General features: G+C 63.3%; 2 protein-coding genes across 8 annotated transcripts in view; one reads left to right on the plus strand and one right to left on the minus strand.

Moving 5' to 3' along the window:
• ANKMY1 (ankyrin repeat and MYND domain containing 1) overlaps window positions 1-20101 on the plus strand; it is a 44960-nt gene extending 24859 nt beyond the window's left edge. For 2 of the 7 annotated variants that reach the window (XM_049614539.1, XM_049614540.1), the window contains exons 13-18: window positions 1065-1196; window positions 4684-4797; window positions 5171-5336; window positions 8900-8978; window positions 9718-9878; window positions 19545-20101. In XM_049614539.1, coding sequence (XP_049470496.1) covers window positions 1065-1196; window positions 4684-4797; window positions 5171-5336; window positions 8900-8978; window positions 9718-9878; window positions 19545-19699 — 807 coding nt within the window. In that variant the 3' untranslated portion in view covers window positions 19700-20101. Of the gene's footprint in view, window positions 1-1064; window positions 1197-1664; window positions 2339-4683; window positions 4798-5170; window positions 5337-8899; window positions 8979-9717; window positions 9879-10970; window positions 11164-19544 lie in introns of those variants that run through there. The other 5 variants (XM_049614542.1, XM_049614545.1, XM_049614541.1 and 2 more) reach the window with 4 other exon arrangements.
• A 488-nt stretch (window positions 20102-20589) lies between these two features.
• Window positions 20590-27017, minus strand: part of GPC1 (glypican 1) — a 28269-nt gene continuing 21841 nt past the window's right edge. Inside the window, exons 3-9 of the mRNA XM_049614547.1 lie at window positions 25650-26041; window positions 24697-24862; window positions 23872-24002; window positions 23666-23785; window positions 23434-23567; window positions 22921-23096; window positions 20590-22546 (exon numbers count right to left, since the gene is read on the minus strand). Coding sequence (XP_049470504.1) covers window positions 22317-22546; window positions 22921-23096; window positions 23434-23567; window positions 23666-23785; window positions 23872-24002; window positions 24697-24862; window positions 25650-26041 — 1349 coding nt within the window. The 3' untranslated portion in view covers window positions 20590-22316. The remainder of the gene's footprint in view (window positions 22547-22920; window positions 23097-23433; window positions 23568-23665; window positions 23786-23871; window positions 24003-24696; window positions 24863-25649; window positions 26042-27017) is intronic.

Raw genomic sequence — 27017 nt, forward strand, 5'->3', positions numbered from 1 at the left:
CCATCCATCCATCCATCCATCATCCATCCATCCATCCATCATCCATCCATCCATCCATCATCCATCCATCCATCCATCCATCCATCATCCATCTTGCCTCTCTCCCTCCCTTCCTTTCCTTCCTTCCCTTCCTTCCTTTGATCTATAATCCATCCATCCATTTATCCTTTTACTTCACTGTTATTTTTGAGCATCCACTGTGTGCCGGGCGGGCACCATTCTAGGCATTAGGTGTCAAATACGACAAGGTCTTTGCTCTCAAAGATCCTGTATTCTAGTCGCAGGAGACAGACCATAATCCGGTGTGTCACAGCATTTCAGTCAGTGATGAGTGCTACGAAGACAGTAACAGCTGGATAAGGGATAGAGAATGATGAAGGGTTTCCCTGGGGAGGTGACCTGTCGGCAGAGGCCTGGAGGAGACGAAGGCGTTGCTGATGAGGGCTGGTGCACCTGCTCTGTGCCTGGGTGGGTAGGTGGGGCACGGAAGCGTGGAGAGCTGCCTTCTGGGGCAAGGAAGCTCTTGAGAGAGCCCCACGGTGTGTGTCATGTCCAGCCAAGCCGCTCTCACTCCTGGCTTCCTGGTGGCACTCGGGCCAGTGGCTGGGGACCCGGCAGGGAGCGAGTGAGATGTGCCCCACTCTGCGTCTGGTCAGGTGAGCGCAGTGGCTCAGGTGCCCGGAGGGCAAAGGCACACGGGTTTCAGGGAAGAGGGCTTCCGGGAGGTGCACCAGGCGCCACGCTGGCCCCCGGGCCGGAGAGCAGGACACGAGCCAGGAGCACTTTGGAGCAAGCGGACAGCGTGCAGAGAAAGTACCAGGCCTGGGCTGCCCCGGCGTGTGTTGCGGCCCTCCCTGGGGGCCCCCGCGTGCCCTCTCCATGCCCCAGCGTTGCGCTCTGAGCCGGGCAGCAGTGAGAGGCACAGCAAGTGCCCAGGTGGGGCCCCCGTGAGGCCCAGGTGTGGCCGTCTCTGTGCTCAGAACTGTGGGAGCCTTACTCCGGGGACGATCTCCACATGTGAGGGAGGGGACCTGGCGGGGGCTCACGAGCCTGTCTGTGTCCAGATCGTGAAGGAGCTTCTGTCCCACGGAGCTGACCCCAACCTGCTGCTGACCAGAGGCTTGGGCAACGCCTTGTGTGTCGCCTGTGACCTCACCTATGAGCACCAGAGGAGCATGGACAGCAAGCTGGCCCTGGTGAGGAGTGAGGGGCGAGGCGTGATGGTGTAGGGGTGGCCGTGGAGGGCGGCAGGCCCTAGGGTGTAGGGTCTGGGGGGGCTGTGTCAGAACCCTCGGTCTAGCCTTCATTCCTCTGTGATGTTCAGATCCTTGAGAAACAATACAGAGTTCTTGCGTTTTGTGTTCTCTTGGCCTAAGAAATGTGAAGTGCAAACCCGCTCAGCAGGCCAGACAGAAGTCCTCTGGCTTAACTCAAGGAAGTCGCAGGCCATCACTCTGGCTGGGCTGCGGGATCGTAGACCTTCTATGCAGAGCGGGCACCGGCCGGGAGTCCTGGTCAGGGACCTGCCGGAAAGGCATCTGGGGGGCCGTGTCCCGGGCGGGGACCCGGGGTGCCGTGTCCTGTCCATGGACGTGGCTCGTTGGTGTCGGCCCTGTTCTTCTAGGTGGGCTCAGTGTGACCAGGAGGCACTCTGTGCTTTGTAGGTCCCGGAAGCCCCGCTGTTCCCTCCGAGTCCCTTCCTGCCTTGCCAGCTGGTTCTGCCGGGCACTGAAGCACGTCCCCTGCTGCCTCCCGCCTCCCCTCCCTGGGCCTTCCACGGCCCTTCCCAGAGAAGTCCCTCCCCACAGCCTCGGCTCTCGGTGGGCTCCTCCCTGCCCTGGCTCCACCGAGGGTCACAGTGTGGTTCCCTGCGAGCTGTGAGCGCCAGAGGGGGAAGCCGGAGGCGGAATGAGACCCTGACTTTCTGGAGGCCGTCGCACTTGACAGAGGCATAACTTTATGTAAAAAGAACCAAGACTCCTTTCCTTTCTTTTCGAACATTTTCGTTTAAATTCTAGTTAACGTACAGCGTGAGATTGGCTTTGGGAGGGGAATTCGGTGATTCATCCCTTGCAAAGGACGCCCAGGGCTCATTCCAACAAGCGCCCTCCTCAACACCCCTCCCCCATCTGGCCCCGCCTCCACCCCACGTTCTCTATCGTTAAGAGTCTCTGGTGGTTTCTCTCCCTCTCTCCCCCTTCCCATATGCTCCGCCGTTCTGCTTAAATTCCACAGATCAGTGAAATCATATGTTTATTTTTCTGACTTATTTCGTTTAGCGTAACACCCTCCAGTTCCGTCAACGTTGTTGCAAAAGACAAGATTTCCTTCTTCTTGATGGCCGAGTAATACTCCGTTGCATACGACACCGCACCCTCTTTATCCGTTCATTTAGCCGAAGGACACTTGGGCTCTTTCCCTGGCTTGGCTCTTGTTGATAGGGCTGCTGTACACACTGGGGTGCATGTACCCCTTTGAATCAGTATTTTTGTATCCTTTGGGTAAATACCTAGTAGTGCAATTGCCGGACAGTTTCTTGAGGACCCTCCTCACCGTTCTCCAGAGCGGCTGCACCAGTTTGCCTTCCCACCAACGGTACAAGAGCTTCCCCTCTCTCCGCATCCTTACCAACACCCGTTGTTTCTTGGGTTGTTACTTTTAGCCACTCTGACTGGTGTTTGGATTTGTATTTCCCCGACGATGAGTGATGCGGGGCATCTTGTGTCGGCCCTCTGTCTTCTTTGGAAAAGTAAGACTCCTTTTCTTGAGATCCTATTTCCAGATCCCGTTTTGAGGACCCTATTTTGTCCCGAGATTGTCCTCTGAGCACCTGGAAATGACTGCAGATGGGCTTCTGGGGCCTCTCCGTGCTGCGTCCCGGATTCGGGGCTGGGTATTTCCGCTTGGCCCCAACTGTGCTATCTGCTTCCGTGATTGTTTGGCAGGTGGAAGGACTCTCTTTCTTCACCCTTGAATTGTCTCCTCTTTGACCTCGGAGCCTTCCCCTGGTCCCCTCAGCCTCTGATGTCTGCCTTGCTCTCCGGTGCCTCAAGGGGACCCAACAGCCCTGTGGGTTCTTGCCCCTGGCCCCAAATCAGCCAACTCAGTCGGTTTTTCAATGACTTAATTACTTAAAATTTATTCACTTAATACTTTTTACGAAAACAAACATAAAAGAACAGCAGAGTGATGCCATATTGCCTCACCCAGAAGTACCAGTTATCAACACCTCCCCTGCCCACCTTCCGGCCTCCCTGGCACTTCCCTCTGCCAGCCAGCCAGCCCGCAGTGTGCCTGGCTCCAGGTGGGGCCGTCCAGCACGTCGCCACGCCAAGAAAGTCCGCGTTTATCAGATGTTTGGTAGGGCCGTGCGGCACCTGGCCCTCCCCGGGCCCCCGCCGTCCTGCCATCGGCACGCCTTCCTTCCCCTCTGGGTCAGCCCACGTTGCGACTGCATCCTTCACCTCCTCCTGCCCTGACCCGAGCCTGCAGCCAGCTTTAGAAGCCACTGCATTTCCTCCTCCTTGACCCCTGAGCAAGTCCTTTAAGCCAGCTTCTTGCCCTTGCGACCGCAAGGTGTATCTGTGAGGTGTGAAAAGCCCAGGTGCAGCAGAGACGACGCAGAGGGCTGGCCGCCTCTCTGTGCTTCCCCAGTGAAAGGCACCCCCCCCCCCCCCCGCCCGGTCCCAGCGTCCGCAGCTACATGCATGCGTCAGTGGGGGAACGTGGGGCTGTCAGGGCTCTGGAACAAGAGAGTCCTTTGGTGCCTCTGGTTCTGGCTGCGAACGCGGTCAGCACGTTTGAGGACAGGCTTGGGGCCTCCCACCCGCTGGCACTGTGCTCTGCTGGCTGTTTGGGGACCGCTGCGCATCTCCGACCGGCGGCCCCGCTCGGCTAGGAAGTGGACCATAGGCGGTACGGGCGGTGTCGGCCGATGACGGTTCGCATCGGGTCATACTGGGCTGCACTGGGCCCGGTGGCTTGGCGGTTTTGTTAAGATGCCACGCCGAAACTGTAACACCACGAGACCTCTTCACGGAACTCGCCCCCTCCCTCCTCGGCGTGAGCGGGGGCACCTCTGTTGGGTGCCATTCGCTATGAATGGAACGTGGTAAGTCTCCAGCCTGAGACCTTGCTGTGGTGGGCGCCAGAGGTCCCTCGCGCACGCCTACGAACCGACGCACTGCGTTCGCACGGGTGCGCCCACGCGCCCACAGTCACTGCGCGCCCGGGCCGCGTCGGCACGGGGTGGTGAGCGGGACCGGCCTGGCGTTCGCTCTCCCGTCGCTTCCAGTCTGGGGACCGGGACGGTAACAGACTCCAGTTACAGACCTGCGGCGGCTCCACGCGGGGTGTCCGGGGGGCTCCCCGAGGGGGGCCCAGCCTGTGCTCCGCGCTGACTTCCCAGCCGTGAGGTCGGCACGTCTCTCCGGTCCGTCTGCTGACTCTCCACACGCCCGGGAGGGTGGCCCCTGGATAATGTGAGCGACAGTCCTCCTTGCTGGTGGCACCTGCTCTCCTGCTTGGGGCCCTGTCCTCGGGGCCACCCTCCCGCCGCCCAGTGAGTGAGCCTCGGAAGCCTCAGGTGACCTGGGTCACAGCACCGGGCACCCTGGTTCCGAATCCTGCTTTCTGCTGGCTGGGGCGTCCATGCACATGTGACACAGGCTCTGTTCTCCACAGATTGACCGGCTCATTGATTACGGGGCTGACATCCTGAACCCTGTGACGCTCACACAGGGGGACAAGGTGGCTGTGGGCACGGCTGTCGATTACGGGTACTTCAGATTCTACCAGGTACGGCTTTACACGCCTGTTGGCGATAGGGGTAGAGGACCTGGGGCCGTCGATGGCTCTCGGGCAAGGCTGGGCCACAGGCCCCTCACGCCTCACGGAAACCCACCCCTGGCCTTCTGGAAGGGAAGACGTGGGCTCCCCCAGTGCATCCTGCTGGCGTGGCTGCTGGTGTGGCTGCCTGTGCGCCAGCGTTCTGAGCGCTGTTCCGCTTTGCCCCCACCGTTAGGACGTGTGCTCTCCGCCAGTGTCCCCCCCGTGATGGCTGGCTAGGGCGGGGGCTGGGGCCCTGCGGGGTGTCCCCTCCTGTGGTGGCCGGCCAGGGTGGGGGCTGGGGCCCTGCGGTCCCTGGCGGTAACCTGGCGCTGGGCTGCAGGACCGGAAGATCGCCCACTCTCCTTTCTACGCGCTGATGCCGGTGGACCGGGAGGTCCTCCTGGCCCGGAAGCAGATCCTGGAATACATGGGCCTCCAGCTGCGCCGCGCTGTCTTCGCCAAGGAGAGCCAGTGGGACCCGAAGATGCTGTACCTGAGCAAAAGAGGTGGGTGTCGGCGGGCACGGCCGCGCGGGCGCAGGACCATCAGCTGAGAGCCGAGCCTGCTTCCCCGGAGCGTGGGGAGCAGTACGGGGCCGGCCCCTCAGCTCACTGGCCGGCCGGCCACGTCTCCTCTGCGTGACGGAGCGTCCCCAGAAAGGATAGAGTCACATACCCGAGATGGTGGCCTTCGTACCCGTGTCACCGAGGGGCTGGGGTCGTGACCCGCCAGGAGCAGCACAGGTCGCTGCTCTGGCTGCAGTTGGGCAGGAGATGCTCCCCTCCGGATGGCAGCTGCTGCTGGCCATATGCTGCCCTGGCCACCAGGCCTCTGTGCCCCAGCACGGCCTGTCCTCTGTGCCCCAGAAAGGCCTGTCCTCTGTGCCCCAGCACGGCCTGACCTCTGTGCCCCAGAAAGGCCTGTCCTCTGTGCCTCAGAAAGGCCTGACCTCTGTGCCCCAGCACGGCCTGACCTCTGTGCCCCAGAAAGGCCTGTCCTCTGTGGCCCAACACAGATTGACTTCTGTGTCCCAGTCACCAACCTCTGTGCCCAGGCTGCCTGGCCCCTGCAGCCTGAGATTTAAAAAACAGTTTCATTTACGATATCAGTAAGAATAAAATACTTATTAATACACTTAACAAAAGCAGTGCAAAACTTATACTCTGAACACTACATTGCTGAAATTAAAGGAGGCCTCGATAAATGGAAAGACATCTCCGTATCAGAATCCCATTGTCTACTTTGTACAAACCAAGAAGCTAATTTAAAAACTCACGTGGAATTACAAAGGTCCCAGAATAGCTATAGCAATCTCGAAAGAAAAGAACAAAGTTGAAGGACTCACGCTTCCTAAAGTCAAAATGACAAACTTACTGCAAAACAACAATACAAACAGTGTGGCGGCACAAAGGCACACACGGAACAATGGATGGAATACAGATCCCGGAAGTAAGCCCACGTGTATGTCCGTTAATTTTCAGCAAGGGTGCCAAGGCTTTTTAGTGAGGGTAAGAACAGACTTTTTAATGAATAGTACTGGGACAGCTGGTTATCCAGACACAAGAGAATGAAGTTTGACCCTACCTCACACCATATACCAAATTTAATTCAATTTGCATCGAAGACCTAAATGTGACAGCTTGGACTGCAAGTCTCATCAAAGAAAACATAGGAACGGGGCACCTGGGTGGCTCAGTCGGTGAAGCATCCGACTTCGGCTCAGGTCACGATCTCATGGTTCATGAGTTTGAACCCCGCGTCGGGCTCTGTGCTGACAGCTCAGAGCCTGGAGCCTGCTTCGGATTCTGTGTCTCCTCACTCTCTGCTCCTCCCCTGCTCATGCTCTGTCTCTCTGTGTCTCAAAAATAAATAAACACTTAAAAAAAAGAGAGAGAGAAAACACAGGGACAAATCTACCTATCCTCAGACTTGGCAATGAATTCCTAGGTATGACACCAAAAGCATAAGTGATGAAAGAAAAAAATGGATAAATTGGATTTCATCAAAATTAAAAACTTTTGTGTTTCAAAGGACACTATCAAGAAAATGAAAAGACAACCAACAATGTGGGAGATATACTTGTATGTAGGGTAAATTTAAAAATTTTAGATCTCTGTAATAAAGACAACTGAATTAAGAAGTGGATGGGGCACCTGGGTGGCTCAGTCGGTTAAGCATCTGACTTTGGCTCAGGTCACGATCTCATGGTTCATGGGTTCAAGCCCTGGGTCGGGCTTTGTGCTGACAGCTCAGAGCCTGGAGCCTGCTTCGGATTCTGTGTCTCCTCACTCTCTGTCCTCCCCCACTTGTCCTCTGTCTCTCTCTCAAAGTAAATATTAAAACAATTTTTAAAAAATGGACAAAGGGTATGAATAGAAATTTCTCCAAAGAGAGATACACAAATGGGCATGAAGCACATGAAAAGATGCTCAACATCATTAGTCATTGGTGACGGACAAATCAAACCGCACTGAGAGAATCCCTTCGCACCCACCGGGAGGACGGTAATCAAAAAGCAACGCGTGTTGGCGAGGATGTGGAGGAAGCCCTCGTTCGGGGCTGGTGGGAACGTACTGCGGTGTAGCCTCTTGGGAGAGCAGTCCAGCTTCCCTCGAATGTTAGCTGTGGAGTCGCCGTATGACCCAGCGATTCCACTCCCGGGTAGAAAGGCGAGAGAACGGAGAATAAGAGTCCGCCCAAAACTTGTGCTCCACTGTCTACAGCAGCAGCATTTACGCAAGTCAGAGGATGGAGAGAACCCCAAAATCCGTCAACTGATGGATGGATGAGCAAATTGTGGCACATCCACATGACGGAATGTGACTCACCCGGAAAAAGGAGTGGAGTGCTGCTACGTGTATGCGCCTCAGAAACGTTATTTTAAGCGGAAGAGTCTGGTCCCCAGAGACCACACACACACACACACACACACACACACACACACACACACACACTGTATGAGCTCATTCGCGTGAAACGTCCAAACTAGGCAGACGCGCAGAGACGGAGTAGATCGGCGGCCGCCTGGGACTGGACGGCCGGAGAATCACGGCGTGGTGGTTCTCGGGCAGGGTTCCATTTTGGAGTGATGAGCACGTTGGACAGTTGGTCACGGCGATGGCTGCGCACCTGTGGATGCGCTAAGGGCCATCAAACCGTGCACTTGAACGCGTGAATTGGATGGAGTGTGGAGGGGATGTCACCAGAGCCGTTAAAGACCCCCGGCACTCTAACGAAGAGGTGCTCTCTTTTCTCTGCGCGTGTCCTTTGAAACGAGTGGCCGTGATGCTGCGGCACCACGAGATCCCGCGTCCAGCTCGGCTTTACCGTCCCCTCTCCTGGTGCCACGCGGTGTTCACCACAGTGGCTTTGACTCTGTGTGCATGGTCACGGAGCCGGCTCCCCGGGCCCACGCTCTAGCCCCTGTGGCGGCTGGGGTGCAGCCCTGGCTGCCGGTGGGCGCGGGAGGGACAGGGGAGGAAGGGGGGCCCCACCGTCTCTGTTCTCGTGGCCGGCAGGTGTCTGTGGGGTTCCTGCCTAATTAGAGGTCAGGCGGCCTTCCTGGGGAGGACTGATGTGCTGTGTAAGGAGAGGAAGGCGGAGAGGCGCAGCGGACCCCCGGTAGTAACTAGGGGGGCTCACCGGCCTCTGGCCCCCCAGCTCGGGTGCGTCCCGTTGCCAGCTGCCAGACGGCAGAGCCAGGAGCGTCCGCTCCAGAGAGTGTCGTGAGCTGGCCAAGGGCAAAGAAGCCTGGTGGCAGAGGGGCAGGGTGGCCAGGAGGCTGCAGGTGCGAGGCCAAGGATGCAGGAGCAGAGGGGGGCCGAGGGGTGAAGCCCCCCTCCCCAGAGGTCGTGGACTCCTCCACGGCCCCAGGCTCCGCCCTGTCTCCTCAGACTTGCCCTGGGCTGTAAAAGGCCTGGGGTCCCCCACCCAGTTCCCTGCAGTGCTGGGCGTGGTCTCCCGGCAGGAGGGTGGTTGAGGTGGGCAGCTCAGAGCTCCCTACACCCGAGGGCACCACGGCGCGACCAGGCGGGCCCGCGGGGACTGACACGGTTCTCTGTCCGTGCAGCGGAGCTGACCCCCTACCGCGGGCTGAAGCAGAAAAGCACCAGCCTGTCCAAGGAGCTCCACTTGGAGGAGCAGGAGCCGTAAGTGGCTGAGGGTGGCGGTGGGCCGGACGGTGTGGCCGGCCTGACCCCCTGCCCAGGACAGCGTTGCTCCCTCTGAGCCCTGAGCAACACGGGCCGTGGCTGGGGTCACGGGTGCCGTCCCGGAGCGGCCCGGTGGGGTCTGAGCCTGGGCTCCGCTTCTCAGAGACGTCTCTGCTGGCGCTGCCCTGCGCCCCTGCGTCCCTCCCAGCCCCTCCCCCACCCGCTCCTCCTCGAGGTCATGGCTCTGCAACCACCCGGCCTTTCCAGAACAGTCTCTTTATAGACGTACCCCCGTGGGCGTCCTGGAAGGTGCCCGCCCAGTGAAGCCTGCTGGGTGAGGTGGGGGTGAGGAGCGGGGACAGGCCGGGGGTGCGTCCACCCCGGGGCTCGCCTTGCTCCCGAGGCAGATGGCGTGGGGGTGCCAGGCTCACTCACAGTCGCACGGGGTGCCCGCTGGAGTCTGCTCCCCTCGTGCTGCGGCGCGTCAGGGTCTCTGACGCCTCGGCATCGTCTCCTCCGGGCCCTGGTGGCGGGCTTTCAGGCGGCAGAGTGTGCTTCCCGCTCTAACCGGCCCCATCCCTGGACGGGGACTTTGGGTCTTCTGTCCGCATGTGAGTGGCCATCCTGTGAGGGGGACGGCAGCTCCGGCGGGGACGGCTGGGAAGGGCCCGGAGCTCGGGGTCGGGCGGGCACGGACGGCGGGCCCTGCCCCACTGCCCGTGTGGCTCCTTTGCAGGATCCCCTTCTTCAAGTTCTGCTACCAGTGCGGCCGCTCCGTTGGGGTGCGCCTCGTGCCCTGCACCCGCTGCTACGGGATCCTGACCTGTAGCAAGTACTGTAAGACCAGGGCCTGGGGTGACTTCCACAAGAGGGACTGTGGCAGCCTGTTGGCCATCGGTGAGTCCAGCCGCCGGGCAGGCTGCGTGGGGCCTGCTGTGTGTGAGGACACGGGCACCGGCCCGTGGGGTGGCTGAGCGCGGGGGTCGGTTATTCCCTGAAGTCTCTCAGATTCCAGCCACTTGCCACAATTCCCAGACGGGCCTGTTGCGTAGACACTGAGCCTACCTGGTCCTTCTCCGGGCGTCATGTGACCGTGGCTCCCTGGAGGCGGGCGTGGCCTGGGCGCCACAGAACTGGCACGTGATCCGCGTGCTCCATGGGACGTGTGAGGGGCGTTGCTGGACACGTGGGGCTCTGCTGGGCACGTGGGGGCTCCGCTGGACGCGTGAGGGCTCTTGTGGACGGCGGGGGATCCTTCTGGACACATGGGGGGCTCTGCCGGCCACACGGGGGCTCCACCGGACACGTGGGGGCCCCGGTGGGCACTGGTTTCCCTGGATCATAGGGCACTTGGCCTTGGCGCTGCTTCTGGAAGCTTCCTGCTAGCCCATCCTCCCCGCCTTCCCTCCTTTGGGATGACCTGAGGAGGAGGTACGGGCTCGTGGGTGGCGACGCCACACCAGGGCTCCACGGCCCCGAGGGTGCCAGTGCTGAGCACGGCTGTGTGCAGAGTTGTCCCCTGGCACTTGACCAGGCGGAGGGAGGGGCAGGTGTTGGCTGCCCTTTCTCGGAGCCTGTCTTTGGTGTGGTCGGACAGAGAGGCCGGCTGATCCCCGCCCTTGGGTCCGTGGCTCTCTGAGATCTGACTCTCCGCCCTCCACGTTCACCCTCGGTAGAGTGGGGATTTTACTGGCGGGCTCCCGTGGGGTGCGCCCGGATTGGGCAAGGCGCGCAGACCCCGGGCTGGGAAGCCCCCCTCTGAAGAGCTATCACGGCTCACGCTCAGTCCTTGCCACGCGTGCCACACGAGTGCGAGCGTGAGGCCAGGCGTGGCACGGTGGGGTGGGGGGGCTCTCGTCACCCCGTGTGCGGCGGGGAGCGCCGTGTCCCAGGTGGTAGGGCAAGCTGGCAGGGCCCACCGGGGGTGGCCCTTCTGCGCTCCTGCCTCCCGGGGGCAGCCCGGGCCCTCACCTCCGTGCTCCCTGCCAGTTCCCGGTCCAGAGGCCCACCTGGAGGAACCGCACCTGCTGGAAGAATCTCAGTAATGGCGTGATGCCCGACGCCCGGGAGGGCCCTGCGCGGCGGCTGGCGGGGGGCAGGCGGTCTGCACCCATGGGGCTGTGCGTGGCAGTGTATCCCTCCTGGCCTCGCAATAAAGTGGCCCCACTGGGGATGTTTTTAACCCCTTCTGCCTTGCTCCGCCCCTACCCTAGGGTCTCCCTGGCCGTTCCTGCCCGGCGGCTGTCAGGAGACGGGCACGCTGGGTGGATGAGGGTCACGGCTGGAGCGCAGTCCAGAGATGACCGTGGGGAGGTCACTCCTGCGCCCCGGGGGATGTTTGCGGCCCCTTTCCAGGGGCTCCCAGCCCTGGGTCTCCATCGGTTCGGTTCCTGCTCAGAGACTCCAGGCTCCCTGCTCCCTACTGGTGTCCGGGGCGTTCATTTCTTCCAAGGGCATTTGCTGAGTGCCTGTGTGGGTCAGGCACGCTCTAGAGGGGACGGTGCACGTGGAATTCACCTGTGACTGAGATGGAGGTGACCGTGGGGGTGCCTGTGGGTCGTCGGCGTGGTTGCAGCGATGCTGGGCCATGGATGGTGGGTCTGCTTTCCTGGAGGGGTGGGAGGAAAGGGGCAGTGAGGTCTGAGGACTGGGGCGTGACCGCTCAGAGCACTAGGTGGTGGGCGTGTGCAGGGGGCGGGGAGTGGGGCGGGCAGGTGGGAGGAATGGTTGGGAAAGGGGGGGGACTGAGCCCGTGTGGGGACCCCAACAAGGCCGGCTTTTGGCTGGTCAAGGCAGCCCTGCCTGTGGCTGTTTTGCCTGATTTCCTCGGTCTCTTGGCTCCTTGGTGGCAAGCTGGCCGGGGGGCTCCCAGGTGATGCTCCCGTAAGGGGGTCAGGAAGGCGCCTGGGCAGGAGGAGAAAGGGCCGTGAGTGGAGCTGTGCGGTTTTGTATCAGCCCCGGAGAGGCACGCGACCCCCCCCACCACGTATCTGAAAGTGGGGGCTCGGTCGATAGGTTCTAAACGTAGCCACAGACATCGTTCTATGCTATTAAAAGTTTTTCTGCAACATAATTTTCCCCAAATGAAGATGATTTTTATTCTGATGCACGTGTTTATACACCTATTGTTTAAAAAAGAACACAACGGGGGCGCTTGGGGGGCTCAGTCGGTTAAGCGTCCGACTTCAGCTCAGGTCTTGATCTCACGGCTCCTGAGTTCGAGCCCCGCGTGGGGCTGTGTGCTGACGGCTTGAGCCCGGAGCCGGCTTCGGATTCGGTCTCCCTCTCTCTCTGCCCCTGAGGGAGCAAATACAAAACACATGTGAAACCACAGTAAAATAACCCGTTGGAAATCGTCCTAGTCTTACTACTCAAGGACACCCTGAACATAGCAGGTTCTAATCTGTCATTGTGTGTGTGCGCACACGGGTTTTTTCATGTGTCCCTCCATTTGTTTTTAATTAAACGACCCATTTTGTGACCTCGACCTGCCTTTCTGATGCGCCGTGCGCGTCGCACCATTTCCGCGAGGGAGCGGAGGCAGGTGTGGCGCCCAGTGGCTTCAGGGCTCACCGTTGGCGCAATGCTGTGCGCACACACCCCCCGCCTCTGGTGTTTTTGGGTTTTCGGAGCGCTCTCGTCTTCCGCTTCCTCTTCTTAGCCTGCTTGTGAGGCTGGTGAGCGAGTCTATGCCCGGTCGCCCAGTGCCTCGCAAGCGTCGGCAGTAAGTTCGATGCCCCACCTCCCAGGGAGCGCGTGTACACAGGGAAGTCCTCTGCACACGTGATCCTGTGTTTGGGCTTTTCCTCGTGTTACTGGAGATGCTCGCCCTTCCTGCCTCGGGAGGGCTCCCCCCGGCCTCTTGTGCGGACGACCTTCTCCCAGTTCGAGTTTAGCTGCACGGGGTTTCTCACTCTGTCGTCAAATCCGGTCCTTCCGGGTCGGGTTTGGTGGCAGGTCTAGGAAGCCGTCCCCACATGGAGAGGTTACAGGGCCCAGATTTGACAAGCGATCTTCACGCGTTATTGTTTCACCTGTAATTTTCCAGTCAGCCTAGAGTGAATTGTCATGTAAGATCTGCGAGCCGCCAGGCAAGAACTGTCCCGGAGGCCGAGTGATGACGGAACCCCGGGAACCCTTCACTTGCCAGCCATGTGTGCCCAGGGTGCCCGAGTCCCGGACTCTCCAGGCTGAGGCCCCTGCGGCATTTGTTTACCTGTGACGGGTGCCGGCCGTTACTGCACGCGGACGGGGTCTGCCGGGTCAAAAGGCGCCTTGTTGTCCTCGTGTAACTGTTCTGACGGTCCAGTGTGACTGGGAGGGCGCGGCGTCTGCGCTGGGGGGGCCTCCAGGCGGGGATGTGCCCTCCGGGCCCAGCGTCATAGTTTCCTGTGCAGAGGCGTCACCCCGGCTGCTCTCGGACCTTTCTCTCCCCCACCCAGTCCTGTGGCAAGTCTGCTCAGCTCTGCCTTCAAAGTTGGCCCCAATCAGGCCACTTCCGGAACCTCCTGCCGCCACTGACCCTTCCCTCCTCTCTGTCCCTGCAGCCATCGAGGCTCCGCGCAGCCACAGGGCCCCCGCGTTGCTCCCGCATCCACTTGGCGTCTGTCAGAGTCCTTTGCTTGCCTTGCTCCCTGCGCCCGTCGCTCACAGTCCCCCTTACGGCTGCTCCGGCCCCCTCCCCGCCCGTGCCAGTGCCCTGCCCTCTTTCAAACATCCCTGTGGCTCCTCCTTTCCCGTTCTCAGACAGCTGCCCAGTGGAGTCCTCTCTGCTTCTGGGTCGACTTGTGCCTTGAGCACTTCCTCTCTGATGGCCGTGCTCTGGGCACCTCAATATCGTAGGGGACAAGATAACCGGATCCCTGGCCCCCGGGAGTCTGTTCTAGAAGGGAGAGCTCTCGTGTGGGAGATACGCCGTGTCTGCCAGACCCCAGGACAGGAACGGTGTTCCCGGGAGAACCTCAGCCGCTGTGAGGCCACCAGCTGGTGGGGACCCCGGCCGCACTGATGGCGGGCCCAGCCGGCCGCTGCACAGGCCCACCTCCCTTGGCGCCGGGGCTTTCCCGCTTCCCGTCCTGTCGGGAACAGCCTCTGGGCTGGTGGCAGGGTCTGCGGGTGCCGACGGAGGATCCAGCGGGGGATCCCGTTCCTTTTTTGTGTCTGTGGCTCGCTCTTTATCCCCTCCGGGGCTCACATTAGCTGGCAGCGTGGCGGCCTTGTGTCGACAGGGGAGAGCTTTGCCACCACCAATTTCTTAAAAGGATGGAGATGCATCTTACGGAAAGGTACACCGAAGTTAGTCCCTCCAGCTTGAGTCTTTGCCTCCGGACGTCACTTAACCCATTCATCTGTCTGTCCAGTCCCCGTGGTGCCTGTGTGTGTTTTCACGTATGTGTGAGGCGCCCCCGCCTCGCCCAGTCTCCCCACCGCCGGCGACGCTCAGGCCTGCCTCTGTCACCCAGGCATCCTGCTCATCAGGAATCCGGTGCCTTCCGTCTTCAGAAAATGCTGAAGCAGCCGCCTCTCACCTCGCCCTTCTTTGCTGGGCACCGAGGCATGGGCAGGGCGGGGCGGGGGCATGCCTGCTCGGCCCCGGCTCTGTACCAGTTCCGTGCGGGGGCTGTGGAGACACTGGCCCCGGCGGACATGCAGTGCGTCCTCTGACCCCTCCCAGAGCAGGTGCGTCCCAGCCAGCAGCCGCCCGTCACGTCCTGAGTGCCGTGGGCCGCCGCGCTGGTCTTCTGACTCTCAGGGACAGCTCGGACCTTCGCTGTCCCTGTGGTCGGCTTTCCCCGCTATCGGCCGAGCTGTTTCTGCTCCACATCAAGTAGAAGCTGGACACTGCCAGGGTGTGGAGCGAGGAGGGGGCCCCCCTGGTCGCCTGTCCTGGGGGGTCCTGCAGAGTTCAGCTCCCTCCTCGGAAAGTTCCGTGATGTCGCTGAGCCGCTCTACCTGCTTCCCTCTGAGCAGGAGGTGCCCCGGACGCCCGGCTGCCGTGGGTGGACCCGCCTCCCCTCTCCTCTGGCTGCAGTGTGCACGCCCTTTGGCTCTCTGCGAACGTGGGAGTTCTGGTCACTCAGGCCCTGCTGCAGCGTGCACGTCCCAGGAGGACGAGGAGGCCTGTACCCAGGGCAGGCCCCGCGCCGAGCCACCACCCGTCTCCCTGCTGGCCTGTGCCCGAGGACCTTTGAGGCCCCTGCTTTGTGGGCTCCTCTGTCATTGGGGGTCTGGCGCCCCTGGGACTGTCAGTCACATGCTCAAGGCGGAGAAGAGGTGGGCGTGCCCAAGTCACACAGGGGAGGAACACTCAGGTCTTCTGTGCTTCAGGGCGCTGCTGGGCGTGGGAGGAACGTGGTGGGGGTGTGCGGTCAGCGGGGACAGCGTGCGGGGCCTGGTGACTCGTGAGGACCTAGACACCGTGGAGGAGAAGGCCTTGGAAGGCCCGGCTGGAGTCCGTCTGGGGGCTCCGCTGAGCGTCAGGGCCGTGAGGGCAGGAGTGGAGGCCAGCCGGGCGGTGGGCGTGGGACGGACGGGTGCTCAGGGGAAGGGCCTGGTGGGACAGGGGCAGAGCTCGGCACAGAAATGCCCGGCACGTGGGGGGCACCCGCGGGAACCGGGCCACAGAGAGCGCCCACGGTGGCTCACGGGAGATGTGGCAGAGCCCTTGGGGTGGACGTGGCCGGTGATGGACGATCACCGGGACACGAGCTTGCGCTGGGGGTGGGAGTGGTCTCAGGGCTCTGCCGTGGGAAGAGGGCTTGCCCCCGGGACTGGGGAGGGGGAGCCCGGAGTGTGGGACTCTCTCCTGCCCTGCTGGACTGCGGAGGGTGCGTGTCTCTGTGCGTCGATGTGTGTAGACGGCTGCTTGCTGAGCAGGCAGAGCTCTGGACTTGACAGGCAGCTGACTCAGGCAGCTCTCGAGGGGCCAGTTTGCTGAGAGGGGTCTGGGGCTAGCCCACCTGCCCTGCCCTCCCGTGCTCCAGCTTGTGTGTGCTCACCCGTCCCCGCCCCTTGCTCCCGTCTTCCTGCCCCTCCAGGCTCTACTCAGCCACCCCCCTGGGCCCTTGGGGTCCTCTCTCAGGCTGGGAAACAGGTGGCCTGCCCCAGCCCCGGGGGGCCGCACTGGGAGTCGAGGTGGGGCAGGCGGGGGCGGGACAGCAGAGGTGCGGGTTGTCACGGGGTGACCGGATGGCGGCCTCAGGGCGAGCTTGGAGGCGCCTGTGGCTCTAGACGGAGTCGGGCTGTGGCAGAGCCCAGATCAGGTTTAAGAGACGGTCGGGAGGACAGTGGGTGAGGGAGGGAGGCTCAGGCTGGGGAGCTGGCCAGCAGGACAGGGGGCGAACGGTGGCTGCAGCAGGTGCGCTCTGGGGGAGGTAGGGTCCAGGAGGGGACCCTGCACCAGGGGACGGGTGCAGAGGGGTGCTGGGCCTCACTTATCAAGGGAGCCGATGGAGCCGGCAAAGATGATGGTCTTCAGGGTGCGGGGAGGGGCAGAGGTGCAGTGGGAGGGCCAGTGCTGGGGAGGTGGAGGGACCAGCCCGGTCGCCACCGCCCCCTCCCCAGGCCTTCCATACCTGGGCTCTTGGGAGAGCGGGCAGAGCCCCGAGGGGCGGCCGGGTAAGGTCAAGGGAGCCTTGGGAGGAGACCCCCAGGAAGCCGGGAACGGGGGTGGTTCGGGGAGCCTGAGAGGGGAGCGGCCAGAGATGAGCTCGGGACGGAGAGGGACGGTCGGTCCGGAATGTTGGCGATGGACACAGAAGGCCTGGAACCCGTGTTTGTCAGGGTTCCGCCCGGAACCCAGGGTTCTGTGACTGCTGCAGAGATGGTGTTGGGATGGCCAGGTGCATCCTGGGAAGGACACCGAAAACCCAGGGCCGGGAGCCTGGGGTCCTTCCCAGCCACAGAGCGGAGGCACCGCTCCCCCCATCCCTTGGAGCCTGGCGAGCCAGCACCTGCCCCTGTCCCCTTCCTCTGGCCGTGTCCGCAAACTGACCACACGCCAGGGTGGCCAGCTTCGTTTTGTTTGTAGTTTGGGCCCTTTTATTTTAAAGAGCCGCCCCTCCTTCCCAAAGTTTCAAGGCTCTGCAAAACCTGGCTCTGACCTGGCTCAACACTGCACATCTTAAAAAATCAACAAAATAATGAGAGGAGCCCCTGACGCACCACCCCCCGCCCAGACGTCCACACGGAGCTCTGCTCATCTGATGTCTGGTTTTTCCAGAAGGGAACCGAGGTGCAGTGAAGCCTTCTGTCTTCTCCCTCGTGAGGTTCTCTTCATTCCTGCGTCCCTAACAGACTCATGGGATTGCTTTCCACTGTGAGACTTTTCACATGTATTCAATTTTTATTTATCCTATGTATTATTTATTGGCCATTTGGAGTCCCCTGTCTGTGATTTAGCTCTGTGTGTGTGTGTGTGTGCTCTTTGCCCACAGTTTTCTACGCGATTGCCTTTTCCCTTGATGGTAGAAGCTTCTTACATATTCCACGGCCTGCATTTCCACGTCTGGTCTTTCTGGTGCAGGACCGAACGCTGACGCGGCCGCGGCGGGCCACCTCATCTTTGCGTGTCTGGGAAAGGTCGCTTCACCCTCAGCTCGCGCTGTCCTGTTGTCTTGCCCGTGTTCCGAAGTGTCGCTTTCCACATTTTTGTCCGTATTCCTTCCCGATAGATTTGTTGTTGCCAGTGTGACGTAGGGGCCCTGTTTTCTCTTTCCCCTTGTGACTGGTCCGTGGCCCAGCACCATTTATTTCGTGCCCTCTTCTCCCCCAGCCCCTGGCAGCTGCTTCTTGTGCTCCCTCCCTACAGACTCGCCTTTTCCAGAATTTCATCCTGAGGGACTCAAACCGCAAGGTCTTCCGTAGCCTGGGGGCCGCAGTCAGGCTGACAGCCAGGGGACCGTTGCAGTGGGGCTTTATCTCTATGGGGGGGCTCAGCCCACCCCCACCCACCCACCTGGAGGCCTGGAATTACTGCCAACCCACCTCCTGGGGGGTCCCCGCCTCTTCTGGGGGGAGTCCCTGCCTCCTGGGGGGTGCCCACCTCCTGTGAGGAGGTCTCTACCTCCTGTAGGGGGTTCCTAGCCTCCTGTAGAGTCTTGCCTTCTGTGGGGGGGTCCTCACCTCCTGTGGGCGTCCCTCCCTCTTGTGGGTGGTTCCCTGCTTTCAGGGGTCCTGTGGGGGGTCCCTAGCCTCCTGTGGGGTCCTGCCTGCTGTGGGGGGTCCCCACCTCAGCTTCTGTTGGTGCTTTCCCCAGTCTTTTGTTTTCTTCTAAACAATGGACGCGTTCTAACCTGACGATTTCCATCTCTTTCTCTGGGATACCACACAACACCGACTTTGTAGACCGCTTGTCCTCTTACCCGTGTTCTCAGGCTATGGCTCTGGGCACTGGGTGTTCTTGGCATGTTGTAGTTTTTCATTTGAGTTCCCATCACGGGGGATTTGTCACTCCCTCTCCCGTGATCAGAGGGAGCCCTGTGCTCTGGGGAGCCCCGTTTCTGGGTGGAGCCCTGGCAACACAGCTCTCTCGGCCCGTCTGGCCAGCAGAGAGCTGCTGTTCCTGTGTCCAGGCTGCCCGGGGTCGGCTCCAGCAACGCCCCCCCCCCCCCCCCGCCATCCCCCAGGGGCATTTCTGTGTCTGCCCCACCCCCACACTCCGTGTGGCCTATAGGGACCCTCACTCAGGTGACCTCAGACGGCTCCTGACTCTGTAAATGTCCTTGACTCGTCCAGCATCCTGAGGTGTCTGTGGAGTGGGGAGTGGGGGTGGGGGGGGTCATTGCGGTCGAGCCACCTTGCGGCTGTGACATCTCAATGCCAGACATTTCCCAGTATTTTTTCCCGCTTGTCACTCTTGCTTGGGACAGTGGCTGACGTGGCTGTGTATTTTGAGGTTCCCGAGAGGGTCCTGGCTGGCTGGTTTCTCTGCTTTCCCAGGTGGGGCCCCGCAGTGCACGTAAGCTAGAGACGTTTCCCAGCCTCAGGGCCGCGTGAGGGGTGGAGGGATGTGCTTAGAGCCACCACTGCCGCCCTTCACAGGCCGCGGCACCTGCCCCGGCCTCGGCCCGCACTCTCGACGGCTCCGACTTGTGACTTGCCACCTGTCTTGTTTCCAGAAGGAACCTAGACCCTGGTTCCAGTCTTTCCACGTTCACTAGGGTATGGGGTGAGAGAATCTGTTCTCTATCCTGAACGAGAGCTAGCACTTTGATTATAAATGTGACTTCTGTCTCCAGGTGAAGGCAGGCTGGTGTCACCTGGACGGGAGCAGAGCGTGTGCCCCGTGTGTCCCCTGCAGAGCCCCACCCTGGCCTGCCCGGGCCGCCACGAGGGGCTATGCGGCAGCTGGCCGCTCTCTGCCAGCGGTGGGGGTGGGGGTTGGTCCGGATGTCGTGGCTTCCTGGATTCCCCAGAGGAATGAATTGGGACCAAGAGCCAGGGAGGGGCCTCTCCTCGACCATCACCTGGCGGGCTGTGGGCGGGGTGGACCCTCCCCACCTGCCCTCCCGCCGTCAGCCGTCCTGTGCTGACGTCCACCTCACTTGGGTCCTCTTTCCCCAGCAAGGAAAACGCATCCGGCTGGGCGCACACCCAACTTCCAGAAGACCTCGAAGCATCTGGGCAAGGAGGCGAGCCAGAAGCCGAGCCAGAAGCCGGAGGCTCCGAAGCCACCACGCCGGTTAAAAGGCTTCTATTCCACGTACAGCCACGAATGACTGTCTAGAGACACCCACCTGCCCCCTCAGGGAGGGAGGCCTTTGCCCCCACCCTCACCTCCTGGGAGGAGCTAGACCAGGGGCCACCCCGGGACCCCCGGGGAGGTGGGCGACTGAGCCCACAGCCCCTGTTCTGTAGGGGAGGCCGGCGTATGGCCCAGGGGCCATCGAGGAGCCACAGGCCCTGGAGAGGCCCTTCCCCGCCCCCGTGCCGGGGCCGCGTCTTCCCTCCCAGGACGCACTGCCCGGCTAAGCAGAGTCCCGGGCCGGGGGAGCCGGGGCCGGGTCGCTGGTTCCTCAGCACTCCAGGCCCGTGGGGACAGAGAGGCTGTGCTGAATGCCTGCCAGGCCCACCAGTGTGGCCGCAGTTCCCAAATAAAGTGGCCCTTTAAGGCAGCTCCAGCTTCCGTGTTGGCCTCCAGGCTCTGGCCGAGGAGCTGGTCACGAGGTCCCGCGCTGCGTGTGGTACCGGGTCGCAGGGCACCCCGTGGGGGTGGTGATGGGGCCCGGCAGCTGTGCCCCAGCGATGACACAGGACTCCGCTTGGTGGGGTCTGGTGAGGTGGCAACAGACCGGACCGTCAGGATGTCCAGCCAGGCCCGGCCTCACAAAGCTGGTCCCCACTTGGCGGGAGCTGGAACCTTCCTGGGACACGCATCAGGATGCGTGTCCAGGGCAGGGAAGGAGCAGACAGCAGGTGGGTCCAGGCCTCTTCCGTCTCGCTGGCACTGGGCGGGCCGCCGAGACGTGGACCCTGCAGCCTGGGGGCTATGCCGCCGGGCGCGGTCTGTGTCCAAGCCCTCCCCCACCCCCCAAGACGCCGCCCTGAGTCACGTCTGCTGTGCACAGCCCGCGGACACATGCTCACCCCCGAGCTGGGCAGGATGGGGCCACCACAGCCACACGAGCTCTCCAACCTTTTATTCGTACAAGGACTCAAGAGCATGTGATGCCAGGTGACACCGTGCAAGGGGACACAGCAGGCCTGGCTACGGCCCGGCCAGCAACTGTGCTGGGGCCGCCCCCTCCAGAGAGGCACACAGGGTGGGGACGCCCACGCGCGGCCAAGGCTGCCATCCGGGCACGTGGGCGGCTGCTGCCCCAGAGCCCCCGAGAGTCCAGCTGGCCTTTGCCTGCTGGGAAGCAGGCCCCAAGCCCAGCCCTCTGGGGTGGCAGGAGCACAGTTATCACGAGGTGGGCGTGCCCGTGGGGGAGCGCTGCCCGGCGGGACACGGGCTGGGGGCCCCGACCAGCGCAGGACGCAAGGCAGAGCAGCTCGAAATGGCCTTGTCGGGTCCCGGTGCTGGCTAGGACTGCTGTGCCCAGCCACGGGGCTCAGCATCCGACAGACCCGTGAGGGTCCCCTTGCCTGAGCCCCTCTCTGGCAGGGTCCAGCCCCCTCCCCAGGACCCACAGCAGCTAGGGCCCGGGAGGGAGGGAGGATGGCGGGGTCCCGGGCCCGGACAGCCTGAGTGAGCAGGGGTGCGCCCAGGTCCGGGAAGCCCAGGTGCCTCCAAGCTCTGGGAGTAGCTGAAAAGCAGCTCTGGGTGAACAGGTGGAAAGCGTCTGAATGTATGTAAGTTTGGAAAAGCCCTTAACTGTCAAAGCCCCCCCCCCCTCCTCGGGCCCCCTGCAGCTGGTGGGGTCAGGAAGGGCCAGGCCTCCTGGCCAGGCTCAAGTTTCACCGGCCTCCCTGCGTCCTGTGGCCATGTGTCCCCTCCAGCCCTGCCTGCCCCACCTCGAGCTGGGGGCCGCAGGCCTAGGGGCGGTGAGAGGCAGGGCACGGGCAGGCACCTCCTGCATGCGGCCACAAGTCCCCGTGCAGGCGTGGGGCCCGTGTTTGAAGGGGGGGCACCCAGCCTGCTCTCCCGGGATGGCCAGGACCGGCACCCCCAGCCTCACGTGAAGGTCAACCAAGGGCGGGGCCCAGAAGTGGCGAGGCCGTGCCCATGGCGGCCCACCTGTGTGCCCCAGACCCTCGTAGCCAGTCCTTGGCGAGAATAAAGTCCAGACAGACTCATCGGCAAGGGTGCCTTCCCAGTTAGAAGTCGCCCTGACGCTGAGGGCCTCGGGGGGCGGGGTTGGGGGGGGTCACGGCATCACGGGGGCCTGGCTGAGTCAGAAGGGTTCATGCATAATCTCAAAGCCCCTGCTAGACCCTGGATGGCAGAAACCCTGATGCCCTCCCAGGGATTCTTAGGCATCCAGGGGTGGGCTTTGCTTTCTGACACACGGAGCCCGGAAGTTCTCGGCAGGAGGAGGCAGGAGAGGAAGGCACAGACTCGCACTCTCCAGCGGGACGCTGCTCGGGGAGCTGGGGGAGAGGTGCGGGCAGGCAGGCGGGAGGTGGCCACCGGCATCCCCCAGGTCCCTGAAATACATGGCTTTTGGGGACATTGTTCCCGGCTGACCTGAGGCCCTCATATAAAATTAAAAGCCAGGGTGGCCGGCAGGACCAGGGCCCCCTGCCCCACCCCAGCACAGTCCCAGAGCCGGGGCCCCTCAGTGTCCCTCCCTGTCCTGCCCCCGGGCCTCTAGGCCCAGCAGAATTAAATATCGTCTGTTTTGCGTTTTGGCAAAGTCAGTTCTTGGCCTCGGTCCCTGGGGCCTGCGGCAGTTACCGCCACGTGGGCCTGGCGGCCAAGAGGACCAGGGAGAGGAGCAGCATTAGGGACACGCAGGGCCGGGGGCAGCCGGAGGCGGAGGTCTTCTGGCCCTCCTGCTCTGACAGGCCCGGGAGGGCGTGGGTCAGGGTCGTCCGTGGGCTGGAGCTTTTCTTGCTGACTCTCCGGCCACAGAGGTCGTCGGGGCAGCTGTCCCCGCTGCCCGAGCCACTGCTGTCGTCACCTGGGGAGGAGAGGAGGCTCGAGCAGGCCCGCCCCACCATGAGGGGACCCCGGGCACAGCAACCGTCCACACGGGCCTCCCGCGGTCGGCTGTGCCAGTGCCAGCTCCGCCCTGAGCTCCCCGACCTGCCCGGGGCCTGCCGGGTCCGTATGGACATCCTGGCCAGGCCCAGCTGTGCTTGGGGACACACGGGTGGGGGCTGCTTGGTGTCTGTGTCCAGACAGCAGCAGCATCTCCCTGCCACCGTGGGGGCCTGGGGGCTGGAAGGATCTCTCCTGGGCACCCTTGCCCTGCACCGCCCCAGGGCCCCGCCCCGTCCCCAGCCCCGCCCTAGGGCCCCGCCCCCGTCCCCGCCCCCAGGGCCCCGCCCGCACTGGCATCCTGGAAGTCCACGTCGTTGCCGTTGTAGGCGCTGCGAAGCCGGTTGGTCATGACTTTCAGCTGCATGATCTGTTGGCGGACCGTCATGTCGGGCTTGGTGATGTCCACCTCCACCTCCGGGTTGTTGATCTGATTGGCCAGGCCATCACCCATCACCTCCGGGAGGTACCTGTGGGCAGGCCCTGGGTCACGGCCTGGTCCCTGCCAAGGGGCAATACCCTGGCACGCCCTCCCACACCCCTCTTCTCCTGTCCAGGTGCTGGCAAGCTCGAGACCCCCAGTGGCCTTTCAGGGGCCGATGGGAGCCCACAGTCGCGGGGCGCGGGCACACGGAGCACGGTACACGCTGCCGGGAGCTGGCCCGGGTGAGGGTTTCCTGTGTCCTACCGTGTGTCTGGGGTCGGGCACGGCCCTGCGCACACAGCACTTGGTGCCACAGGCCGCACAGGCCCAGGTGAGACCGCGAAGGGGGGCCGGCCTGTGGCCAGCCAGGCAGCAGCACCTACCGGCCCTTGGCCATGCCGTTCCAGCAGCGGTCGTCACTGGCGGCGCTCATGGCCATCTTCTCGCTGCACAGCATCCCCGGGAGGCTGATCCAGAAGTCCTGGGCATCTCGGAGCTGTGCCTTGGCCTCAGAGGCCTGCAGGGCGAGAGTCAGACCACGGGGCGCCCTGCTCGGCCTGCCCTCCACTCCCCTCCCCTGTCCACCCAGGGCCCGGCTGGCTGAGGACCACTCACCAGCTTCTCCAGTGAGCCCGTGGCGGGCCTCTCCTGTAGCACCAGCTTGCCCCGGCGCTGCTTCTGCTCAGGCCCAGAGCTCTGGGGGTTCACCTTGGGGTTCCCACAGCCCTGGATGACCTGGGAGAAGACCGTAGGGGTCCTGCAGGGGCACGAGGCCACATCCGGGATGCCACGCCACGCCCACTGCACCCTCCTGCCCGCACCTTGGCTGTGAGCGTATCCCTGTTGTCCTGGAGGGCGTTGATGGCTTCTGCGAGCCACAAATGCACACTGCCGATGACGCTTTCCGCACCCGACGGGCCCCAGAACTTGTCGGTGATGAGCACCATGGAGTCTGGGACAGGCGTGGGCACACGCACAGAGGGCATTTGGTAAGTATGCACGCCAGCCAGGCCGTGTCCACACGTGAGCTCACGCGTGTGCTGATACGCACGCGTGCCGGCCGGCCAGGGGTCCGTGGGTGAACGTGTTAGCTCCTGTGTGTCGGCATGCACGCGTGTTGGGCACACGCGTGTGGAAGCTCGCGTGTGCTGGCACATGCTGAACTGGCCCACCGTGGGCGGGTGCTAGTTCACACATGTGGGTGAGTCTCACGCATCAGCACACGTGAGCGTGTACACGGGTCGGCCTGCGGGGTCAGCACAGTTAGGACTTACCGGTGCCGGAGCGCGGGCACGCTGGCCCACCTGACGTCAGCAGCGTCAGCTCACACGTATTGATGTGGATGCGTGTGGGCCCCCCACGTGTCGGCACGCGCACAGGCCGGCTGGCCCACCGCATGCGGTGGCCCGCCTTAGGTCACGTTCATGTGGGCAACTATGCGTGAGGGGGCCCTCGCTCAGCGGGGAAGGGCGAGGAACTAGGACCCCGCAGGGCTCCATCCCAGGCAGCAGCCTGCACTCAGAATGGCCTCCCTGTCCCTTGACCCCGGGTCACCCTCCTCCCAGGGCCTCTGGCCAGGCACTCCCGAGGACGGGACTGGCTTTGTCCCTGCTCTGCTCTGGCGCGTGGTGGCAGCGAGGGCTCACCCAGAAGGTTCCTCCACTCGGCGTCGAGGTCGGCCTGGTTGGCCAGGCAGCCTTTGAGCACATTGCGGCAGTAATCAGGGCAGGGCCGGGCGCCGGGGACCCCCAGGCAGTGCGCGCAGTAGACCAGCTTCATGACGGCCCTCGAGCACTCCGGGCCCAGGGGCACCTGCGGAGCCAAGGCAGCCTGAGCCCAGCCCCGCAGCTGGGCGTGCCCAGCCCCCCAAGGAGCCCGGGGCTGGAAGGCTCTGGACAGAAGTCAGGAGGCCTCAGTTCTGCCCCACCCACAGTGGGACCTCTGCCTGGCCCCGGCCCTTCTTGGGGAGCCCCTCTCTTCTCAGATGATCAAGCAGGCCCACGGGTCGTGGGACCACTCATCCTAATAACTGCTACCGTCCTAGTGAGCGACTCCCTGGAACACTGCCGTCACCAAGCCTCACGGGGGAGCGTGAATAGGTCTGTGTGCGACGCGCACGAGGGGACTGAGGCTCAGGGCTGGGCAGAGGACCCGCTAAAGGACGCCAGCTGGAGGCGGAGAGGCGGCTCACACCCAGGGCTGTGTGGCTCGGAGGCCGATGCCCTCCCCCTCCCCGGTTTGTCACCAGGGGGTCTGACTCCAGCTGTCTCTCAGGGGACGGGCCTGCTGGCCCCGGCCTGCTCTGGCCTCCGAGCCAGTTGCCCTTTCGACTCCCGGCCCCTGACCCCGCAGTCGACTCGGCATCTAGCCCCACACCTTCTCCCCTCTGGTCCTGCACGGGACCCAGGCTGGCTGAGGATGGGACCGCCCGGCTGCCCCCACCACCGGAGCTCAGTCGCGGGACATTGGGACGTGCTGTAGGCGGGGCAGGGAGCCGGGCCAGGAGACCCCGGGGCACGGGGCGGGGCCGAGATGCAAAGCGGCGGGGGGCGGGGCCGAAGGGTCCCCCGAGCGAGGTGGGGGGGCCCGCCAAGCGCACCTGGGCCACCTTCCGGACCACGTCACTGGCCACGCCCAGGCCCTGCACGAAGGCGCGAGCTGCCACGAAGGCGCGGGTGGCGCGCAGGCGCAGCTCGCGCGGGGCCTCCCCGAAGGGCCGCAGCGCCTCGGCCTGCTTGCCCAGACAGTCCAGGTAGTCGTCGGGCAGCAGCAGCTGCGGGTGCAGCTGCCTGAAGAGGCGCTCCAGCAGGCGGGCCCAGAACTCGGCCAGCGTCTCCTCCAGGTGCAGGTTTGCGCCGCGGTAGTAGAGGCGCAGCTCGGAGTACAGGTCCCGGAAGGCCCTGGCGCTCTGCGTGTACAGCTCCCCGAAGGCGCCGGGGAAGGTGTCCTGCAGCGCCCGCTCCGACTCGTTCAGCAGGTGCTGGAAGTGATCTGGGCCAGTGGGGGGGGGGGGGGGGGGGGCCCCGGGGGGCCCCCCGTCCCCCCCCCCCCCCCCCCCCCCCCCCCCCCCGCGGGGGGGGGGCCGCCCCCCCGACGCCCCGAGGGCTTCTAAGCCCCCCCCCCCCCCCCCCCGTGGCCTGGGGTGCAAAAGCCTGGATGGGGGTCCCCTCTCGGGTCTCAGGGCCTCCAATGGACACTTCTGAGCTGGGGGCAGGCTCAGGGTGCCCTCAGGGACTCATTGGGATCACCTGTAAGGGGGGCAGGAGGGTCCTCTGAGTCAGGAGGTGGGGCCGCCTCCTTCCTGCTCTTTCCTCCCTGCGTTGCCCCCCCCCCCCCCCCACCCCCCAGCCCCGTGTCCGGCCCTCCCTCTCATGCCTCCCAGAAGCTGGCCTGCCTGAGGGTCCGGGTTGGATCTCCTGTAGCCCTTGGGACCTGCCCAGAGGCCCAGACAGATGTGCTGCAGCCTTCCGGGAGGCAGGGCGTGGGCGTGGTTCGGGGGAGATGCCCTGCACCCCGTATGCCCAGAACGGGGTCCCGGACAGCACCCACCCCCTTTAGCAGCAAGACTGCAGTCTGTAACCACATGGCCCCTGCCCTCGGACTCGGCCCCCAGAGCCGTGGCCACCCTCCCCGCACAGGCCCCTGGACCCTGGGCCCCCAGGGGTTTTCAGGCTCCTCCACATCTACGCCACCCAAGGCCCTGGGCTGTAGGGCTCAGGACCCCCTGTGTAGCACCCCAGGTGGGAGCCGGGCAGCTCCTGGCCAGGCTGCTGGATGGTGGGAAGGAGGCAGGGGGCGGAGGTCACGGGCCCCCAAGGAAAGCCACTGCTGCAGGTGTTGCCAGGCTGGTCCTCAAAGCCACTCGGGGCTGTCTGCCAGCTGCAGGCTCACACTCTCCCTCCTGTCTCAGCTCGGGCTCTGCCGGGGCACCTCCTCCCTCCAGTCAGACCTCAGGCTTCAATCTCAG

Source organism: Panthera uncia (genome assembly GCF_023721935.1).
Source record: "Panthera uncia isolate 11264 chromosome C1 unlocalized genomic scaffold, Puncia_PCG_1.0 HiC_scaffold_3, whole genome shotgun sequence".
NCBI lineage: Eukaryota > Metazoa > Chordata > Mammalia > Carnivora > Felidae > Panthera > Panthera uncia.